The 16,840-nt window shown below is 39.8% G+C and overlaps 1 protein-coding gene across 1 annotated transcript; it reads right to left on the bottom strand.

The window, feature by feature from the left end:
• Positions 1 to 7,295: 7,295 nt before the first annotated feature.
• gpr63 (G protein-coupled receptor 63) lies at positions 7,296 to 16,026 on the bottom strand. The gene is made up of 2 exons (XM_040027724.1): positions 15,531 to 16,026; positions 7,296 to 8,802 (listed from the first exon to the last, which is right to left on the bottom strand). Exon 2 carries the CDS (start codon positions 8,685 to 8,687, stop codon positions 7,455 to 7,457), a length of 1,233 nt encoding a protein of 410 aa, XP_039883658.1. The 5' UTR covers positions 8,688 to 8,802; positions 15,531 to 16,026; the 3' UTR covers positions 7,296 to 7,454.
• Between the last annotated feature and the right edge of the window lie 814 nt (positions 16,027 to 16,840).

Below are 16,840 nucleotides of genomic sequence, written 5' to 3' on the forward strand. Positions count from 1 at the left end.
ACTTTGACCCCTGAAAAGATAGTATCATGAGAGCTAACGCCTGCAAATTTGATTAGCAAGTTGCTGACACAGTTTTAGAAAAAAAGAAAAAGAAACAAAAGAAAGAATGAAATGTGTAAAAATAATAATAATAATAATAATAATAACTATTAATATACAACAACCTAGTAGCTGTGCCACCAGATAAATGCTGTAAAATAATAGAATACATCACATAAAAATACAGAATTTCTCCTTAATTAAAATATAGTTTTGTAACTTTAATTCACCTGAGATTTCATACATTTTTACAGATTCTTTATGCTAAATGAAAAGTTAGGTAGCACAAGTACATGTGTAAAAACAACTTGATGTGATTTTTCTAATATTTAATATGATTAAATACCAGCCATTTAAGAAAGTCAAAATCTTGTTGTACAACTAGTAACAGACTTTATAATTACAACAAAATCCTAATTTTTGATTATAGTAATTGTAATATGGGTTTTTCCATGTAATTTAAAAAAAATATTGTATTGTACTGTTGAAGTGCACCATGGCATATAAACATATGTCAAGAAAACATAACATAACAGTTTCAGAATGTTCTTGCATCCGCATTGCATATCTTATAAATTGTCCATTTTCCTTCCCTAAATTTTTCTTATGGAGCTAGCTGCTTGATAAAAGTCTTTGGTGTTGAAAGTTCCACACTGCTCCCTTAATAGTATCTAGACTCCACAATGGCCTCTCCATCTACAGTCTGTTTTCTTCCCACATCTTTGCAGATTTGAAAGCTAGCCTAGCTGTGGTTGATGTTGCACTGCAAACACAGCAGATGTTTACTGATATCTACGAAATTACTGATAATTTTCATTTTTTTAATTGCAACAGTTTTTAAATATGCATTTGCTATGTAAAACTCGAATTTAAAGCATTGCATATTTGTCAAATTATATTCAATTTGTGTCAATTTGAGCCATTTTCTCTAGAAAAAAAACATTACAATTTTATCATTATTCACAGCTTGTTTTCCTGATATATATGCATATCATGTATAGATACCATAGAGATGCTTTTTAATGCTGTTTCAATGAACCTGCGAGTCCCTGAGGACTTAATATGCCTCATGTGTATTTTAGAGGAACTGCAGCTTTATTCTTTACAGTCACAGTTCTTGAGGTTGCCAGATGGAAATAAGCAGAAGACTGCATTCTGGCATTCCCCTTTGTTTGGAAATAGGATTTTATTTAATGATTAACAAACAATTTATTCAATTTTATTTATAAAGTGCCAAATCACAATGACAGTTGCCTCAATGCAAAAAAACACACAACTTAACTGGAGTCTGTTTAGTTTGTCAACAGAGTGACACTCAGCTGAAATAATGCCAGAGCAGTACACACAGAAGGATATTCACAAGTGGCCCCTTGACTTCTCATCTGCTTAGGTGAACATCCCCGTCTACATCCATCCGCTGTCACCATGCCTCCTCATGAGACATCTGCAGGTTCCTGTTGCTTAGTAATAGTCTTCAGTGCTATGATTAAAGTGAGCTTCAAAGCTCTGGACACACTCATTACTCACAGCAGCCTGCATAATGAATCCCTGGGAGGAAGATGATTAAGAACAGCATCCTTTGTAATCAAGAGTGTGGTGGGGATCAAATTTGTCTTAGTGTTCGGTCTATCTGTGCCTCATCCATCCGTAGCAGGTCAATGAGGTCACTAGAGAAATGGCCAGTCAGCAATCTAAGAAAAACAACCTGCTGACCTTTTTGTGGATGGTTGGTGTTCTCTGCATGATGCTACAAGCAGCCAGGATCTCATTTGCCTGGCTTTCATGTCTCACAGTCTGCACAGATACATTTGTCTTTGATATGTACTTTGGGCTGACATTAAAGGCGGACTGTTCGGAAAAAAATTCAGATTACTAACATCCATATGTAGTTCATACTCACTGTGATATGGGACATTATCAGACAGCAGGTGTCATTTATTTTTATTTTACAGTCACAGGATACACACACACACACACCCACACACACCCCAAAGGATGACTTTCCACAACATCATAACAACCTTTGAAAATCTTTCACTTTTAGCCCTCTTCACTGTATTGTATATGAACTCCCTTAGTTACAGTCATTCACCCTGCAGAGAACCCAAACAGCATGATGCTACCACCACTATGCTTCAGTCTCAGGATGAAAGCATCAGGCGTAGAGCAGTCAACCAACACATTCTCATCCTGGGGCTGTCTGTCAAGTCTTCTCTGTAGCCAGTCCCAGGCCTACAACTTCCACATCTGGAGTTTAGAGCGGTGGTGGCAATAGCTACAGGTTTAACAGCCAGGAGACTGGCATGTGTCTCGTGCCGACTTACTCAGTGATTCTTTTGATGTTTCTTTCATATTTATTATTTCACTCACTGGTCCAGTTTTGGGGTTAGGGTTTTGCCCAAATTCAAGGTAGGATTAAACTTCCTGTTGATGATTCTCACAGAAAAAGATTGATATTACACATGTAGCGGTAGCAGGAAAAATAAAGTTAAAACACTTGACAGAAGTGATCACATTTGCCGTTTTAACCTTGTGATACTTGCTAATGAAGATGCTCTTCACAGTTATTAAAAGTAGATTGTGATGTCATTTTTGCAAAGGGCATATGGGGGTGGTAGTTACTCAGTTAGCTTTCTGAGTAATTATACAAGGTAAACAAGAATATATCGAAGAGTCAAACTCAATGAACTGAACAGTCACTAAAGCAGAGTTCCTGGTTCAGAAGTGAACCTGGTGAAAAGGAGACGACTATATCTCATCAATGCATGAATTATGCACAGAGCTGACACACACAGCAACAAGGACACCATTTCAGGAAAGAGATGTTGGTGTTGGTGAATTTGACCATGATGTAGGACTTGGTATATCAGAAAACGTTACTGAGAAAATGATGCATACTTTTATCTAAATGGGCCACATATGAGGAATATATGAGGAGTACTGGATGAATAAGCACTCAGTGGAGATGATGACAGGAAGTGGAGTCCCTGGGTGGAAAGAGAAGACACGGATGACGCATCGGAAGGAGGGTAATGAAGGCAGAGTTTGCAAACAGGCATCGTCACATAAACACATGGTTCCCATATGTGATGCCTTAAACATACAGCGTTCGAAAGAGAAAGATGAATAAATGAATTAATAATACAGATGCATTTTCAGTATCAAACGGTATCAGCAGCCACACACTCATGTGTGTGTGTGTAAGCTTCACAGAGATGACGTGTAATTACATTTCTAGGGAGGTGCGCGTCAGGTCACAGAGTAGGCTATGTGATACATTACTCCACATAAAGTTATCCTGAAAGGTGAATTGGTTATAGAGACCAAAACCATATTCAGTTATTTTATGAGGCTGTAAACAAGGTGCTTTATATTGTAAGGTAGACCCTACAATAACACATACAAAGAAAAACCCAACAATCATGTGACCCCCTATGAGCACTTTGGCGACAGTGGGAAGGAAAAACTCCCTTTAAGCAGAAAGAAACCTGCAGCAGAACCAGGCTAATGGAGGGGCAGCCATCTGCCGCGACCGGTGGGGGTGAGAGGTGGAAGACATTTTAACATGCAAGCTAGCCTCAAGTGGCAATTAGAGGGACTGCAGTCTTATATGTTGGGTCCCTGGTTTCTCACCTCTGTGGCAAAGAAGCTTGTTGGCTACATCCTGCCACTCTACCATCATGGGTCCAAAACTACGCTTTAAATTAAAACTCCACTTAAGACAGTTTACCAAGGTAAGAAATGTCTATTTCTTTATTACATTCAACAGTACAGTACACTGAAATTGCACATTTTCACCAGATATAGCAGCATTCTGACTGGCAAATGGACTAATTATTAGGCACAATCAAGACATTTAAATACAAATACACACGTTCAAATGTGTCATGGCCATTTTCTGACCACAAACAGATTCCACTTAGCTGTTAATGTACATGCCTGGTAAAACAAATTCTATACAGCTAAACACACTGTCTTCTACCTGCAACTCCAGTGGCAACAAAACATGTAAGGTCAGGCCAAGCCCAGATTATCTTCTCAAAATAACACAAAAGAAACAACAACAAAAAAAAATCTTTTCTCTTGCACAACATGTGCCAATCAGTGCATTTCAGGAGTTATAAAAGCCTTTTCGTGTATTTTTATGGTTTCCTTCAGACAACTTCTTCACTTAAGATAATGTCTTTAAAAGAAAAATTAATTAATTTAAAAAAACCTGAATGACACCGTCTCACCTTTGGAGGAATGGGTGATTGTGGGCTCAGTAAATGCAGCAGTGATGGCTTTTGAGCAGGTTTATCTAATGCTGCTGTTTTGGATGAGCTGGTCTCTGAAGTATGGCGAGGTTTATATGATATTACTTCTTGATTTCAGGTGATATTTTTGCCAAATGTAGGCTGATTTTAAGCGCAAAAAAGACAAAAAAAGAAAAGAAAAAAAAAAAAAGAACTTTGGCACTAAAAAGTGAGGTGAAATCCCAGCTGTAAACTGCCTGAGCTTGCCTAGAACTAGCTTAGACTCTGAAGCTGCTGCAGGTGGAGATCAGTGTCTTCACCTGTAATATGCAGCCACTTGTCAAAAACAAATGTACCTTTTTTTGGTCTCTTATCTTATTATTTTTGACAAAACAAAACTTTTTGCATTTCACTTGTTATTTCCTGAATGGTCGAGACTCACAGCACAGGTGTCGAACTCCAGGCCTTGAGGGCTGCTGTCCTGCTTGTTTTCCAACTAACCTGCCTTCTTGGATGATCTGATAACCTCGTGTCGGTGTTGTTCCCACATCATCATAATAAATGTTGTTCCAGGTTCAACATTGCAAGTGAGCAATCACATTGTTGTGATGTCATACTTTTGCAAGCCAAGCCATTCATTCATTTATGAAATTCGAATGTTGCAAGGACAATATGTATAGTGCTTACCGTTTATTAAAGAACAGTATCCTGAAATGCAACAAATTCAAATTGCTGGATTGGCGGACAGAGGCGGTTTCTCGCAAGTAGATTTTTTTAAGGCGTTTTTTTCCAAAGTTGCAAAAGTATGACATCACAACAATGTGATTGGTCACTTGCGATGTTGAACCTGGAACAACATTTATTATGATGATGTGGGAACAACACCAACACGAGGATATCAGATCGTGCGTAGCTTCTTATTGGCAAAGCACACCTGATCCAGGTAATCAGCAGCAGGTAGGGCAGGGATACCTCAAAAACAAGCAAGATACTGGCCCTCGAGGACTGGAGTTTGACACCCCTGCTCTACAGGCTCAAATGCCAAATGGACTTCCAGTGTGTTTCAAAAGATGTGCTCAAGATTCAAATTTGGCAGATACAGCAGATATAGATTTGAATATAAAGATATATATATTGTATATAAAGATGAACAACACAGAACCTAAAGATTCCCATTACCTACTGGCTGTTGTATAGGTCAAATTGTAGGGTTTGGTATGGTAGTCCAGTTGCCATCAACCTGTTGGAAGCCTCACAACTTTCTGAGAACCTTCATACACTCCCTGACCATTTAAAGTCAGACTGACATTAACACTGCATTGAACCACTGTGGGGGTTTGAGGCTGATACTGCAAACACATCCAGTTGATCCAACCCAACATTTGCCAACAATAGAACATCATATCCCAACACACTGGACAGACTGAGCAGGTAGACTGCACGCACACCGGTAGGTCATTCTTGACTATCAGCAACAGAATCGTGCTTATTTAAAATGTTTGTTCTGGGTTGTTGGGTACAGGGTCTCAGTCAAGCCTGTTATATTCCACCAACTACTACTACTGATACTTGAACTATCAAGTATCAGAAGCTGATATTGAATCTACTGAGTCTTGTAAAATTTTTAATCTTTGGACCACAAATTTGTCATCAAATATTTTGAGCGTATCCTAAAGTGCAAACAAATAAAACAATTTTAATAATAATGGATTGGGTTTATATAGCGCTTTTCAAGGCACCCAAACCGCTTTACAATGCCACTATTCATTCACTCTCGCATTCACACACTGGTGGAGGCGAGCTACAGTTGTAGCCACAGCTGCCCTGGGGCAGACTGACAGAAGCGAGGCTGCCATATTGCGCCATCGGCCCCTCTGGCCAATACCAGTAGGCGGCAGGTGAAGTGTCTTCCCCAAAGACACAACGACCAGGACAGAGAGCCCAGGGATCGAACCGGCGACCTTCCGGTTACAGATGCACTTCCCAACCTCCTGTTCCACGGTCGCCATCATATAGACAGCACGTCAAATGACAGGTCCTGAGCTTAGATCACCCAATAATCCCTGAACTCTACCCAGTTTAGTTAAAAGCCCCCCAGGTATTTATTATTTGCTTTTAGATGAAATTTCTTTCTTTTCTAATGTAAAAGCAAACAGATGGAATGAATTGTGGGCTCACTGTTGGTCAATCTTTGATTTGATCCTTACATCAAGTCTCTTTTTTCTTGTTTTTTGGTTTTAAGTGGTTTGAGTCTTAGGAAGGACAAAGAAGCCCATTAAGTAGCATTGTGTTTAATACTAGACTACATTAACCAGAAAAACTACCACAACAATCCTTAAGTGTATGCATATGCACAAAGCAAGCTGCCTGGTGAAGCCAGCAATGATTCTAAAGTTATGTCTACTAACTGTTGCCACAAGAGGTCATCCTGAATGGCTATTTATGTTTACTTAAGCCACGGGCGTCCAACTCCAGGCCTTGAGGGCCGGTGTCCTGCAGGTTTTAGATATCAGCCTGGGCCAACACACCCGAATCAAATGATTAGTTTATTACCAGGCCTCTGGATATCTTCAAGACATGCTGAGGAGGTAATTTAGCCATTTAAATCAGCTGTGTTGGATCAAGGACATCTAAAACCTGCAGGACACCAGCTCTTGAGGCCTGGAGTTGGACACCCCTGACTTAAGCCATGGTGCACAAATGACCTTTTTGCCTTTCAAAAGGATCACCTCACTCTGAATTTCCTGCCCAACATGCGTAACTTCTAACCACTAAATGCAAATGCCATTCTGTCTGTTCATGACTGACTGTTGTTACTTCTTGTGGAAACTAGACTCAACCAAATCTTTGTTGATGAAGAATCCTCAAATTCACATATGATGTTTTAAAAATAAAACTTATAAAGTACAGTTTCAGTACTGACAATCAGGTCTTATATTGGAAATTTTGCGATTTCTCACCTGACAACCTTTAAATCTCTGGCATGTTGGACTCACCGTGTATCTCCCGGATTGGATCTTCAGTCTGGCTTCTGTAGCAGTAACCCATTCCACCTCAGCCCCCTTATATTTTTAATGCAGTGCTAACCTCAGTCTTATAGCCTGCTAAGAGAAGTAAACCATGAGAAAACCCTAGTGAGATAAGATGCATTTTAACAGTGTTTCAGAGAGGAGTTATGCCTTATACCACAGAGCGATGCTCTCCACATATATACACAGCGCTTGGCTGTATGCGCCTCTTTGTGTTGCCTGGCAGCTGAGGAAGAAACTTGAAATATTTGGGCATCAGATCGAGGCAGGCGTCGCGGAACTTCTTGATCCGCCAGTAGTAAATAAGAGGGTTGAGGGCTGACTTGAGGTAGCACAACCACAAGACCCATGTGCTGATTTGAAAAAAGCTGTCTTTGCGGTAGAACCTGTCACTGAAGGTAGTTACCAAGCTGAAGGCAGTGAAGGGTGCCCAGCACGCTGTAAACACGGAGAAGAGGATGAGGATGGTGGTGAAGGCACGGGTCTTGAAGCTCATGTCTATGTTCATCTTGAAGGGCTTCTGAAGGCTGAGGAGGCCCAGTTTGCTGGCCTGGCTCAGACAGACGCTGTCTGTGTGGCTACGGATGCGAATGGCATTGTGGCGGATGGTGTTGAGGATGCCCATGAATGTGTATAGCATGACTGTGAAAGGCAAGAAGAAAAAAACTAGCGTTAATATCAACACATAGGCGTGGTAACCAGGATCACTGCTGTAGCCAAATATACACTGAGGAGCTCTGGGTGGGATCTGTAAGGGAGGTGAGCCAACAGCTAGAGGGAAAGTGAAAATGAACGAGAGTCCCCATGTGACCACTATGAGCAGCTTGGCTCTCTGTGGGCTCAGCTTATCTTGCTTCTGGACAATAATAAGAAAACGATCAATGCTTATTATAAGCAGTACAGCTGCTCCTTCCATAACAAAAAACCAAAAGAGCATGGCGGAAACGCGACAGAAAACATCTCCAAAAATCCAGTTGGTGGTCACCACAGTAACCAGAGCAAAGGGCATGTTCAAGATGGCCAGCATCATGTCCGCAAATGCCAGACTAGCCAGCAGAATGTTGATGGCTGAACGCATGGCAGATCTCTGGTACACCATCAGGCACACCACTATGTTTCCTGACAGCGCCACTAAAAGGATGGCTGCCATGACAAAGCAGAAGAAGATCTGCAGAGGTAGGCCAATGCCTTGCTGGATTTCCAGAGCATTTGCCGTTGGGGTGACCGGCTCCGAGGGAGACCCGGAGCCCAGGGAAATGTTTGCCACAGAGAGGTCTTCCATTGGTAGCCTCTCAGAAAGGTTCAGCAACCTCGTAACGACGCAGCAGAAACGGCTGTTAATGTCCCCTGTATCCAGGAGGGGAACAGTAGTGGAGAGAACCATGCTTCTCCAGGGTGAGCAGGCATCATTGCAGGAGAGTTCACATAAAATCTGATGGCAGACATGCGGATATCATCTCCCCAAGGCCACACGGCACCATCTTCATGGTAGCAAGACCCTAAGACAAAAATAAAAATATGTTAGAATTCCATTATGTATTATTGTAGGGTCTACCTTACAATCAGTTTGTGGAGAGCAGATTTCCGTGTTTAAGGATAACAATTTGAGTTGTCACTACCAGACTAAACACAACTTGACCGATGCAGAGGGTCAATGGTTTAGAGAATACCAATTTTCCTATTTGCATATTACACCATACAGCTACAGGATATAACTATTCTGTCTTAGCACGAAACGCCTATTCATTTTCTATTTAAAAAACACACTTAACAACACTTCCGTCAATGTATGATGTGTCAGAAAGGACGCTGAAACAGAAACAAGGTTGCCATGTTTGGTACAATAGTGATCCTTCACGACTGGATCTTTAAAACTACAATCAACTGAGGCGTGGGGTGGACAAATGCATTGATTTCCAGCAACAAATAATTAAAAAGTTGAGCAGGACTCGTGGATATAAGTGTGTATGAGTTACACACTTTTACAAGTTTAAGGAAGCGGACAAAATTTGGCTGTAAAAAATTAATGGCAAGTGCTCCCACATAGTTTGAACAAGCTGAAAAATCCAAAAGTATTTTGAAATAATATGTAAAATTTGAACAAAGCTCCAAGAACACAGAGTCCCGAAAGATTTCATGATACTGTAAATTGGGGTAATAAAATAGGATGTTTCTGCCAAAAGATTGGTGCCTGAGTAAAATATGACTCATTTCAGTTTTTTTAAGCAATCAAAAACACAGAGCCTTACTGTTTTAGAACAACAGACCAACACCATGACGGAAATCTTTACAAAACAGAGGATGAATTTCTCACAAAGACCTTTTTACAAAACTGAAACTAAAATGTTAAAGTTTACTAGACAAAAATACAATTCAATGAGCAACTGTTTTCTTTTTCATCATTTTGTTAAGTGTGTCTGATTGCATCTTGCCCCCAACCATGTACCTATTCAACTAATTACATCTTTGAAATAAATAGCATAAAGTTTATTTTCCAGTATATAGAATTAAGCCACATTTAAAAGTGGAATACAGAAAGACAAATCTGTCTCCAAACAGAAACACATTGTCTGGTGTGTTTGGCTAAGCTGTGATAAGAAGTCCTATTCCAATTTTTTTTACCCCTGAGAGTGACAGAAAGCTAGTGCTCAACCGGACACAAGGCAAATACTGCAATAAAAACCCTTATCACTAGTATAAACACTGGTGGCATTGCAGGCAGGCCAGCTGGTATTATTACAATAGGCAGCAAATTGCAGATATAATAAATGGGCAGCACCAGAGAGTCCATTTGTTAATAGGATAACTTTCCACACAAATTAAGCTTTTTAGTATTTTAGTCCTGTGTGGGTGTAAAAAAATAAATAAATATCAAACCAGTGTAATTATGAGCAATTACTGTGACAACACTGCATTTAAGCCTGTTAGAGGGATCTGTACTTTAGCTGTGCTGCTGTGATACTAGGATATGCAGCCATTTGACAGATAGCGCCATCTCTTCAGCACACTGGAGGAGACAAAAACCTACAATGCAAAAATAAACGGCAGTGAAATCGGGCAGTTTGCTTTGTTCATATGCTGATGACAAGCTTATTGTCTGCCACAATTTCCACAAGAAGAGCAAGGAGCAGCCGGTTTAGTCTTCTTGGCCCAGTTCCCACTTCATTAACTCTGCATTCAGTGAGGTAGACTGCAGCATGTCGGCCTCAACAGGTAGGGTAGTGTTCGCTGCTTTTGGGTGCAATGACCTACGATGTTAAAAGAGCCACTTCAGTGTCCCAGCAGTCAAGTGATCCTGCATAGGAAATGAATGATCAGGTACTTGGTGTTCTGAACGACAGGGAAATGTTTAAATAACTGCAGAGGCACTGCAATTATGTAATGAGAATATGCTTACAGCTTTTCACACATCTTGTAACCTTGAATCGCTCAGAGGGAAAAAGATTTGTTGGGAAGCTGCCCAGTGAGCTCACGATGGTGCTCGTGATGTTACTGGGAGGTGCCAGTTTTAACGCAATAATAGCCAGTTCAGATACCGTGTTTATTTCAAATAGACTGTTAAACACTGGTGTGTCTGTGTGTGTGTCTGTGAGAGAAATACCAGTGTTTCCCCTCACATAGCATTATTTGGACAGGCAGCTGAGTTATACGATCACCCACCCGTGTATGTTTGAAGAGTTACTTAAAAATTCTAATCTAGAGATAATGCAACGTGTGCTGGATTAAGTAGAGGACAATCCATTGCTATTATTTCAAAGTTCAGTTGCTGCTTGCCAGTTAGCTCCTGCCCTTCCCTGTGTCATGCTTCTCTCCTGCCTGTACTCTAACAGTTGGTAATCTCTGCAGTCTTATAAATGTTGCTCCGATGTCCTTGAAATGAAGCAGCTACAGAGAGGAGGGTAGACAGAAACCTGCGACCCAGGGCTCTCGTGTATAACCTTGTTTTTAGGTACCTTTGAACATTTCACACTGATTTTTTCCCAGTGATATCATGCCTTGCATTCAAATGACTCATGGCTTTAATTTCCCATACCATCTACCTTTGCTTATTTGTAACTAAGCATAGACTTTGCAGCAGATCGTACACAACGATGTGAAACGGTTACAGGGAGCACTTTAAAGTAGCCGTATGAGATATTACTTTTAAAATAAAAACTACAGACTGTGGAGAGCAGGGACTCTAACTTAAAGAGCTCTTGCACAGTAGTGAAAGCACAAGTGGAAGGAATGTTACCACAGATCCATTTAATACATTAGTTTTCTGAGGATCTAAGATATCCGAGTGTCCTTATTGTCTGCATTCAAATGTTCTGGAAGAATAAAGATTTGGTTGGTTTTGCTCGTGTTTATTTAGCATTAGTTAGCAATGCTAATACCGATTGCTGGCAATCTAAAAAATGGGATATTCTGATATATCGGTGAAAAAAAAACACCAAACCAGAAAATGTTTTTGGTTTTGTTGTTTTGGCTATTCTTCATTTCCGGTTAACTTGTACAGCTGCTGTTATGTGTATATATTTATTTATATTTAGATTTCTTCATACATTCTTATATAGTTCTATATTGTGTATTGTGTATTTTGTTGTACAGTTATTTTATTTTCAACTTTAATTTATATTTACTTATTCTTCCCAGTTAAATTTACCCTTCATTCTAATTTGTGTTGTACAGTTATTTCATTTTTAACCTTAATTTATATTTTATTCCTTCCTAGTTAAATTTACCCTTTTTAATTTTTCATATTTATTTCCTATCTTATTCATAGCCTTTTCCTTTTTGTTTTCTTTAGGTCACGAGCAGTTGTCCAAGCATTTCACTACATATCGTACTGTGTATGACTGTGTATGTGACAAATAAAATTTGAATTTGAAACACATTTCCCTATGATTTACTATGTGTAGTTATTTTAATTACACGTTTATGCACTGCCTGACTATACCTAGAGCAGCCGTTTATTGTTTCTGGTTTTCTTAAAAAAATGCATTTGGAACACCAGCAACAAGGCTGAATGGTGTTGAAGGTTGTTCCAATCTCTTCTTTACTTTTTAAAATGTTCATTTATCTGATATAAATAAAGATGAGGTTCATTCATCCATCCAGATTCAAGTCTAAGCAAAGAAGCCCAGATTTACATCTACCCAGCTGCTTCTTCCATTCAGTTCATTCTGGGAGACTTCAAAGCATTCCCAAGCCAGCCAAGAGATATAATCTCTCTAGTGTGTCTTGGATCTTCCCCAGGTATTCCTACTGGTGGGACATGAAACACCCTATATAGGTGGTGTCTGGGAGGTATCCTTGTCAAATGTTCAAACCACGTCAACAGGCTCCTTTTGATGTAGATGAAGAGTAACAGCTCTACTTCAAGCTCTTCCCAAATAATCGCGCTCCTCACCTTATCTTTAAGGGTGAAGAAAGATTATTTACACTGCGTCTATCCACAACCTCAATCTTGTTGTCACTACACAGAGTTTGTGGGTCTATGGTCTCAGATTTGGAGGTGCCAATTCGCTTTACACTCAGCAGCCCTACTGCAAGCTGGGGGTCAAGAAGTCAAATGAATCCTATGCCAATACAGTTTCAGTTAGACGTTAGCATCCACTTATTTTATTGAGCTGTTCTTTTCCCAGGGTGGAATCATTGTGCATACATCTTTAATGATTTATTAAAGAAGACAAAAAGAAAATTCACATTTGTTTTGGATTTTCTTTCATCCACACAGCGCTAAAAGTATAAATATACGATATAAGATTTGGTTGAATGTCCCTTTGGATGTTACAAATTGACTGGACACTTCTGGTAGCCATAAAGAAAAGTCTGACATAATTCTGGATGGATATTTGACCACTTTTCTTGGCAGAATATTAAGCGTTAAATTAAATTGATTGGCATGGGTTTTTTAAAACTATTCCACAGATTTTTAACAGGTCTGGGGTTGGTGTGTTAGGAAAGCTATTCCAAAGGTTTTATCAATTCCAACACCAGTTTTGATGTGTACATGGGATGATGTTCCTATTAAGAATTATGTCCAAATGTGGAACTTCTAGCTGCTGATTTTATGTGAAGTTGAAGAATTTAGAGGCAGTCCTCTGTCTTCGTTATTCCATCCACTTTGTGCAAGGTATCAGTACCACTAGGAGCAAAACAGCCTTAGATCATGATGCTATCACCACCATGCTATTGGCTAACTAGCTCAATCTTTTGTCTCATATGACCATAAAGCTTTTCTCCCGAAGGCATCTGGCTGGTCTATATAAGCTTCTGCAAATTTCAGTCAAACGTAAAACTGTTGATTTTGAGCAGAGCCTTCTATCGAAAGCTCCACAGTACACAGTGATGCTGGTGTTTCAGCAGTTTCCACTTCACGCCAGGCTTGAGCCTTGGTAGTTTCTGAATTATTCCTGGAATTCCAAACCGATTTCCTCTCATCTGTGGCTGACAGTTTGAGTCTTCTTAAAAACCTTAGCAAAGTGGTGACACATCTGAATAACTTGTACTTAAGCACAACTGTCTTAACTGACAATCACAAAATCTGCAGTTATTTAGAAATGACTCTAAGAAATCTTGTCAACTTGTATAAATTCACAATTCTCCTTAGAACTTCGCTAAGTTTACTGGATTTTCCCATTATTCTGAGTGTGGGTCACTGCAATGAATGCTGTCACAGAGAAATTACGAAAGAGTAGTCAATCATGATCGCTAATCAACAACAGACCGTGTCAAGTTAAAACATACTGCACCATCTATTAAAAGATTATATTTGACACTGTATGTATACTTTTTAACCTGTGAGGATTACATGAAATCCCCCCCAAAATACATGATGAGTGAATGTAAACTTCTGACCACAACTGAAGTCAGTAATATTCAATTCAATTCAATTTTATTTATACAGCGCCAAATCACAACAACAATAGCCTCAAGGTGCTTCATATTGTAAGGTGGGCGCTTTAGATCCTACAATAATACATACAGAAAAGAATACGACAATCATATGAACCCCTATGAGCAAGCACTTTGGCGACAGTGGGAAGGAAAAACTCCCTTTTAACAGGAAGAAACCTCTAGCAGAATCGGGGTGGCCATCTGCCATAACTGGAGACCATAATACTGGCCTAACAATAATAGGTTTTACCTGCCTCTTGTCAACTGATTGAGTTAATCCTTTCTCTTCCAGACATTTTGAAAAATAGCAGCCGCAGAAAACGTAGCAAAATATATACATGGAAGAAATGAACACCACCACTATCACAACTGCTGCGGACCGCATCATCCATCATGTAGTTACATTTTGGGGGCAGTGCATGTTAGACTACAGCATCAGTTACAGCAAAGGGGTTCAGAAGGGTTTGTGGCTACGCTGTACCTATAACCTAGTTTTAACAAAGTATAATTTCACTGTCAGACTGAGTGGAAGAAGTGCAACTGTAAATGACAGCAGTATACTGTTGCGTTATATTTGCCTCACAAGTCAGATGTTGCAGCAAGTTTAACAGTTTTACTGCTTTTTTGTGCATTACAGCCAGATCATCAAGTCAGGGTTGGTGGGGGTTGCTCCAACTTTACTAACTGGTTCAACCACTTTATGCTTAACCAGACAACCCTCACACCAAGCTGAAATTACACTGAATATCTGCTTTAATTTGTTTCACTGTTAGCCTTTTGTAAAATAAAATGTATTAATTTAAAAAAAAAAAACAACTGTAAAATTAGATTGCTGTATGCATTTACTTGCTACATTTATTTTATAAACTCAGAAAAAAAATGTTTCAGTGAAGGCTGATGTTCCCTGGATGGTTTCCAGTCTCTTCCACGCACTGACTGGAGCTTATTGAACACTGGTACTGGATTGGTACTTGGCACCGGTAGATACCCCTCAAAGACAGATGAACAACGACCTTAATGGAATATTAGTGCCTAGTACTTTATTCAGACCAGGCCTTCCCTTCACCCACCCCCAACTCACAGCTATTTATGCCAGGCCGAAGCAGCTCGCCGACCGCTGTTTCACAGAGCATGAAACCGCTTATTTCGACAGGATTCGGTGATTTGGAGCCATCCACTCAAGCTCAGAGACCGAGAAAATAAACAGACACTTCACATTACTGCAAGCGACGAGAACAGCGGGTGTTCGGAACAAACGGCCTAATTCATGTTTTAGCACAAAACATGAATGTCATTATTACACCGCTGCTGGTCGGGTTTAAAGTATACTCGCTAATATTATTACCTGCTTCATTCTCCCATGCTGGAGCTCAGGAGCAGCTCAAGTACAGAAGCTCAGTCCGGAAAATGGAGCATCTCACCTCCAAAAATCTTCATGGTCGTCGGTGAAGAGAAAGACACATAACTGCTGATGTGCCCGAGAAAAACCCTGTTTTAGCTTTTAAAATATATATATATGTATTGGCAACAGCGCGACGGCCAGTGATGCCACCACCTCCACAAATGAAGCCTCAGAAGAAAAAAAAAAGTGAAAATCCGTGTTTGGTCAGAACGGCTTTGTTTCCAGCAACAGCTGCTTATCCGCGGCGGGAAAACGGAAGGTTTCCTGCTCGAATCTTTGTTTTCCTTCGTCCATATGTGAGGTGTGAACGGCCCATCCTCCACTGACAAATGTACCAGTGTCACTGTATGTGAGCGCCTACTGTACGGAGCCCAGATTTTCCTCATACGGTTCTAAACTACTCTCACTGGCTGCTGCCTGCGGGAAGGCGCAGACACCCAGTACTTCCTATATTGCCTTTCAAAATAAAGAACTAGTTGTGTTTTTTTAAATAGTGTTTTTGAGTGGATGTAAAGTTGATTTGGTTGTTTTCATGTGATTTATGTTATAAACAGTACACCTAAAAAGCTCTTAAATGCTGTTGCAGTTGTCCCACCTCAACCTTCCGCATGGTATAAACAGTTTGCTGCCTCGCGCTGAAAATCATCTGATGAGGATTTTTCAAAAACAAGTTTTTCTTCTAAAAGTCCCACTTTATTTGTAATTGCAAATTTTGTCACATATCTTTAAAAAAATTAAATGTGTATGAATAGGTTTTTTTTTTAAAGATTGTGTTGAAAAATAAATAGCTAAGCTTTAACTCAAAAATAAATTTCATGGCGTATGGCTGAATTGTTGTTTCTGCATTTTTGATTTATAAATCAATTATCTGCATTATTTTGAAGATAAGGCTACACAGTTTCCGGTAAGGTTTGCGTTCCTTGATAACTGACATACACAGAATGTCATGGGCAAAAGTGGATATTCCTAGTGAGGTGCCCCGTTTCGAGCACCGTCCAATAGAAAGGATAGACTGTGCAAGTGGGGCGTGGCTTGTTTTAGCGGAAGTGCTTTTTGGGGCATGTGCGGATGCATGCAGTGGGTGGTAAAGATAACAAAGACAGTACATTAGCTCTAAAGTAATCATGTTTTCAGGATATTGTGCAGTGTGGCTGGACGGTACAAGAAATTCAATTATTTGAAGATTTTTTTTCCTTTTATTTGAAAAATTGTGCGCATATGCAGCAGATGGTATAAATGCCACAGGATTGTTT

Source organism: Simochromis diagramma, unplaced genomic scaffold (genome assembly GCF_900408965.1).
Source record: "Simochromis diagramma unplaced genomic scaffold, fSimDia1.1 OVJJ01000746.1, whole genome shotgun sequence".
Lineage (NCBI taxonomy): Eukaryota > Metazoa > Chordata > Actinopteri > Cichliformes > Cichlidae > Simochromis > Simochromis diagramma.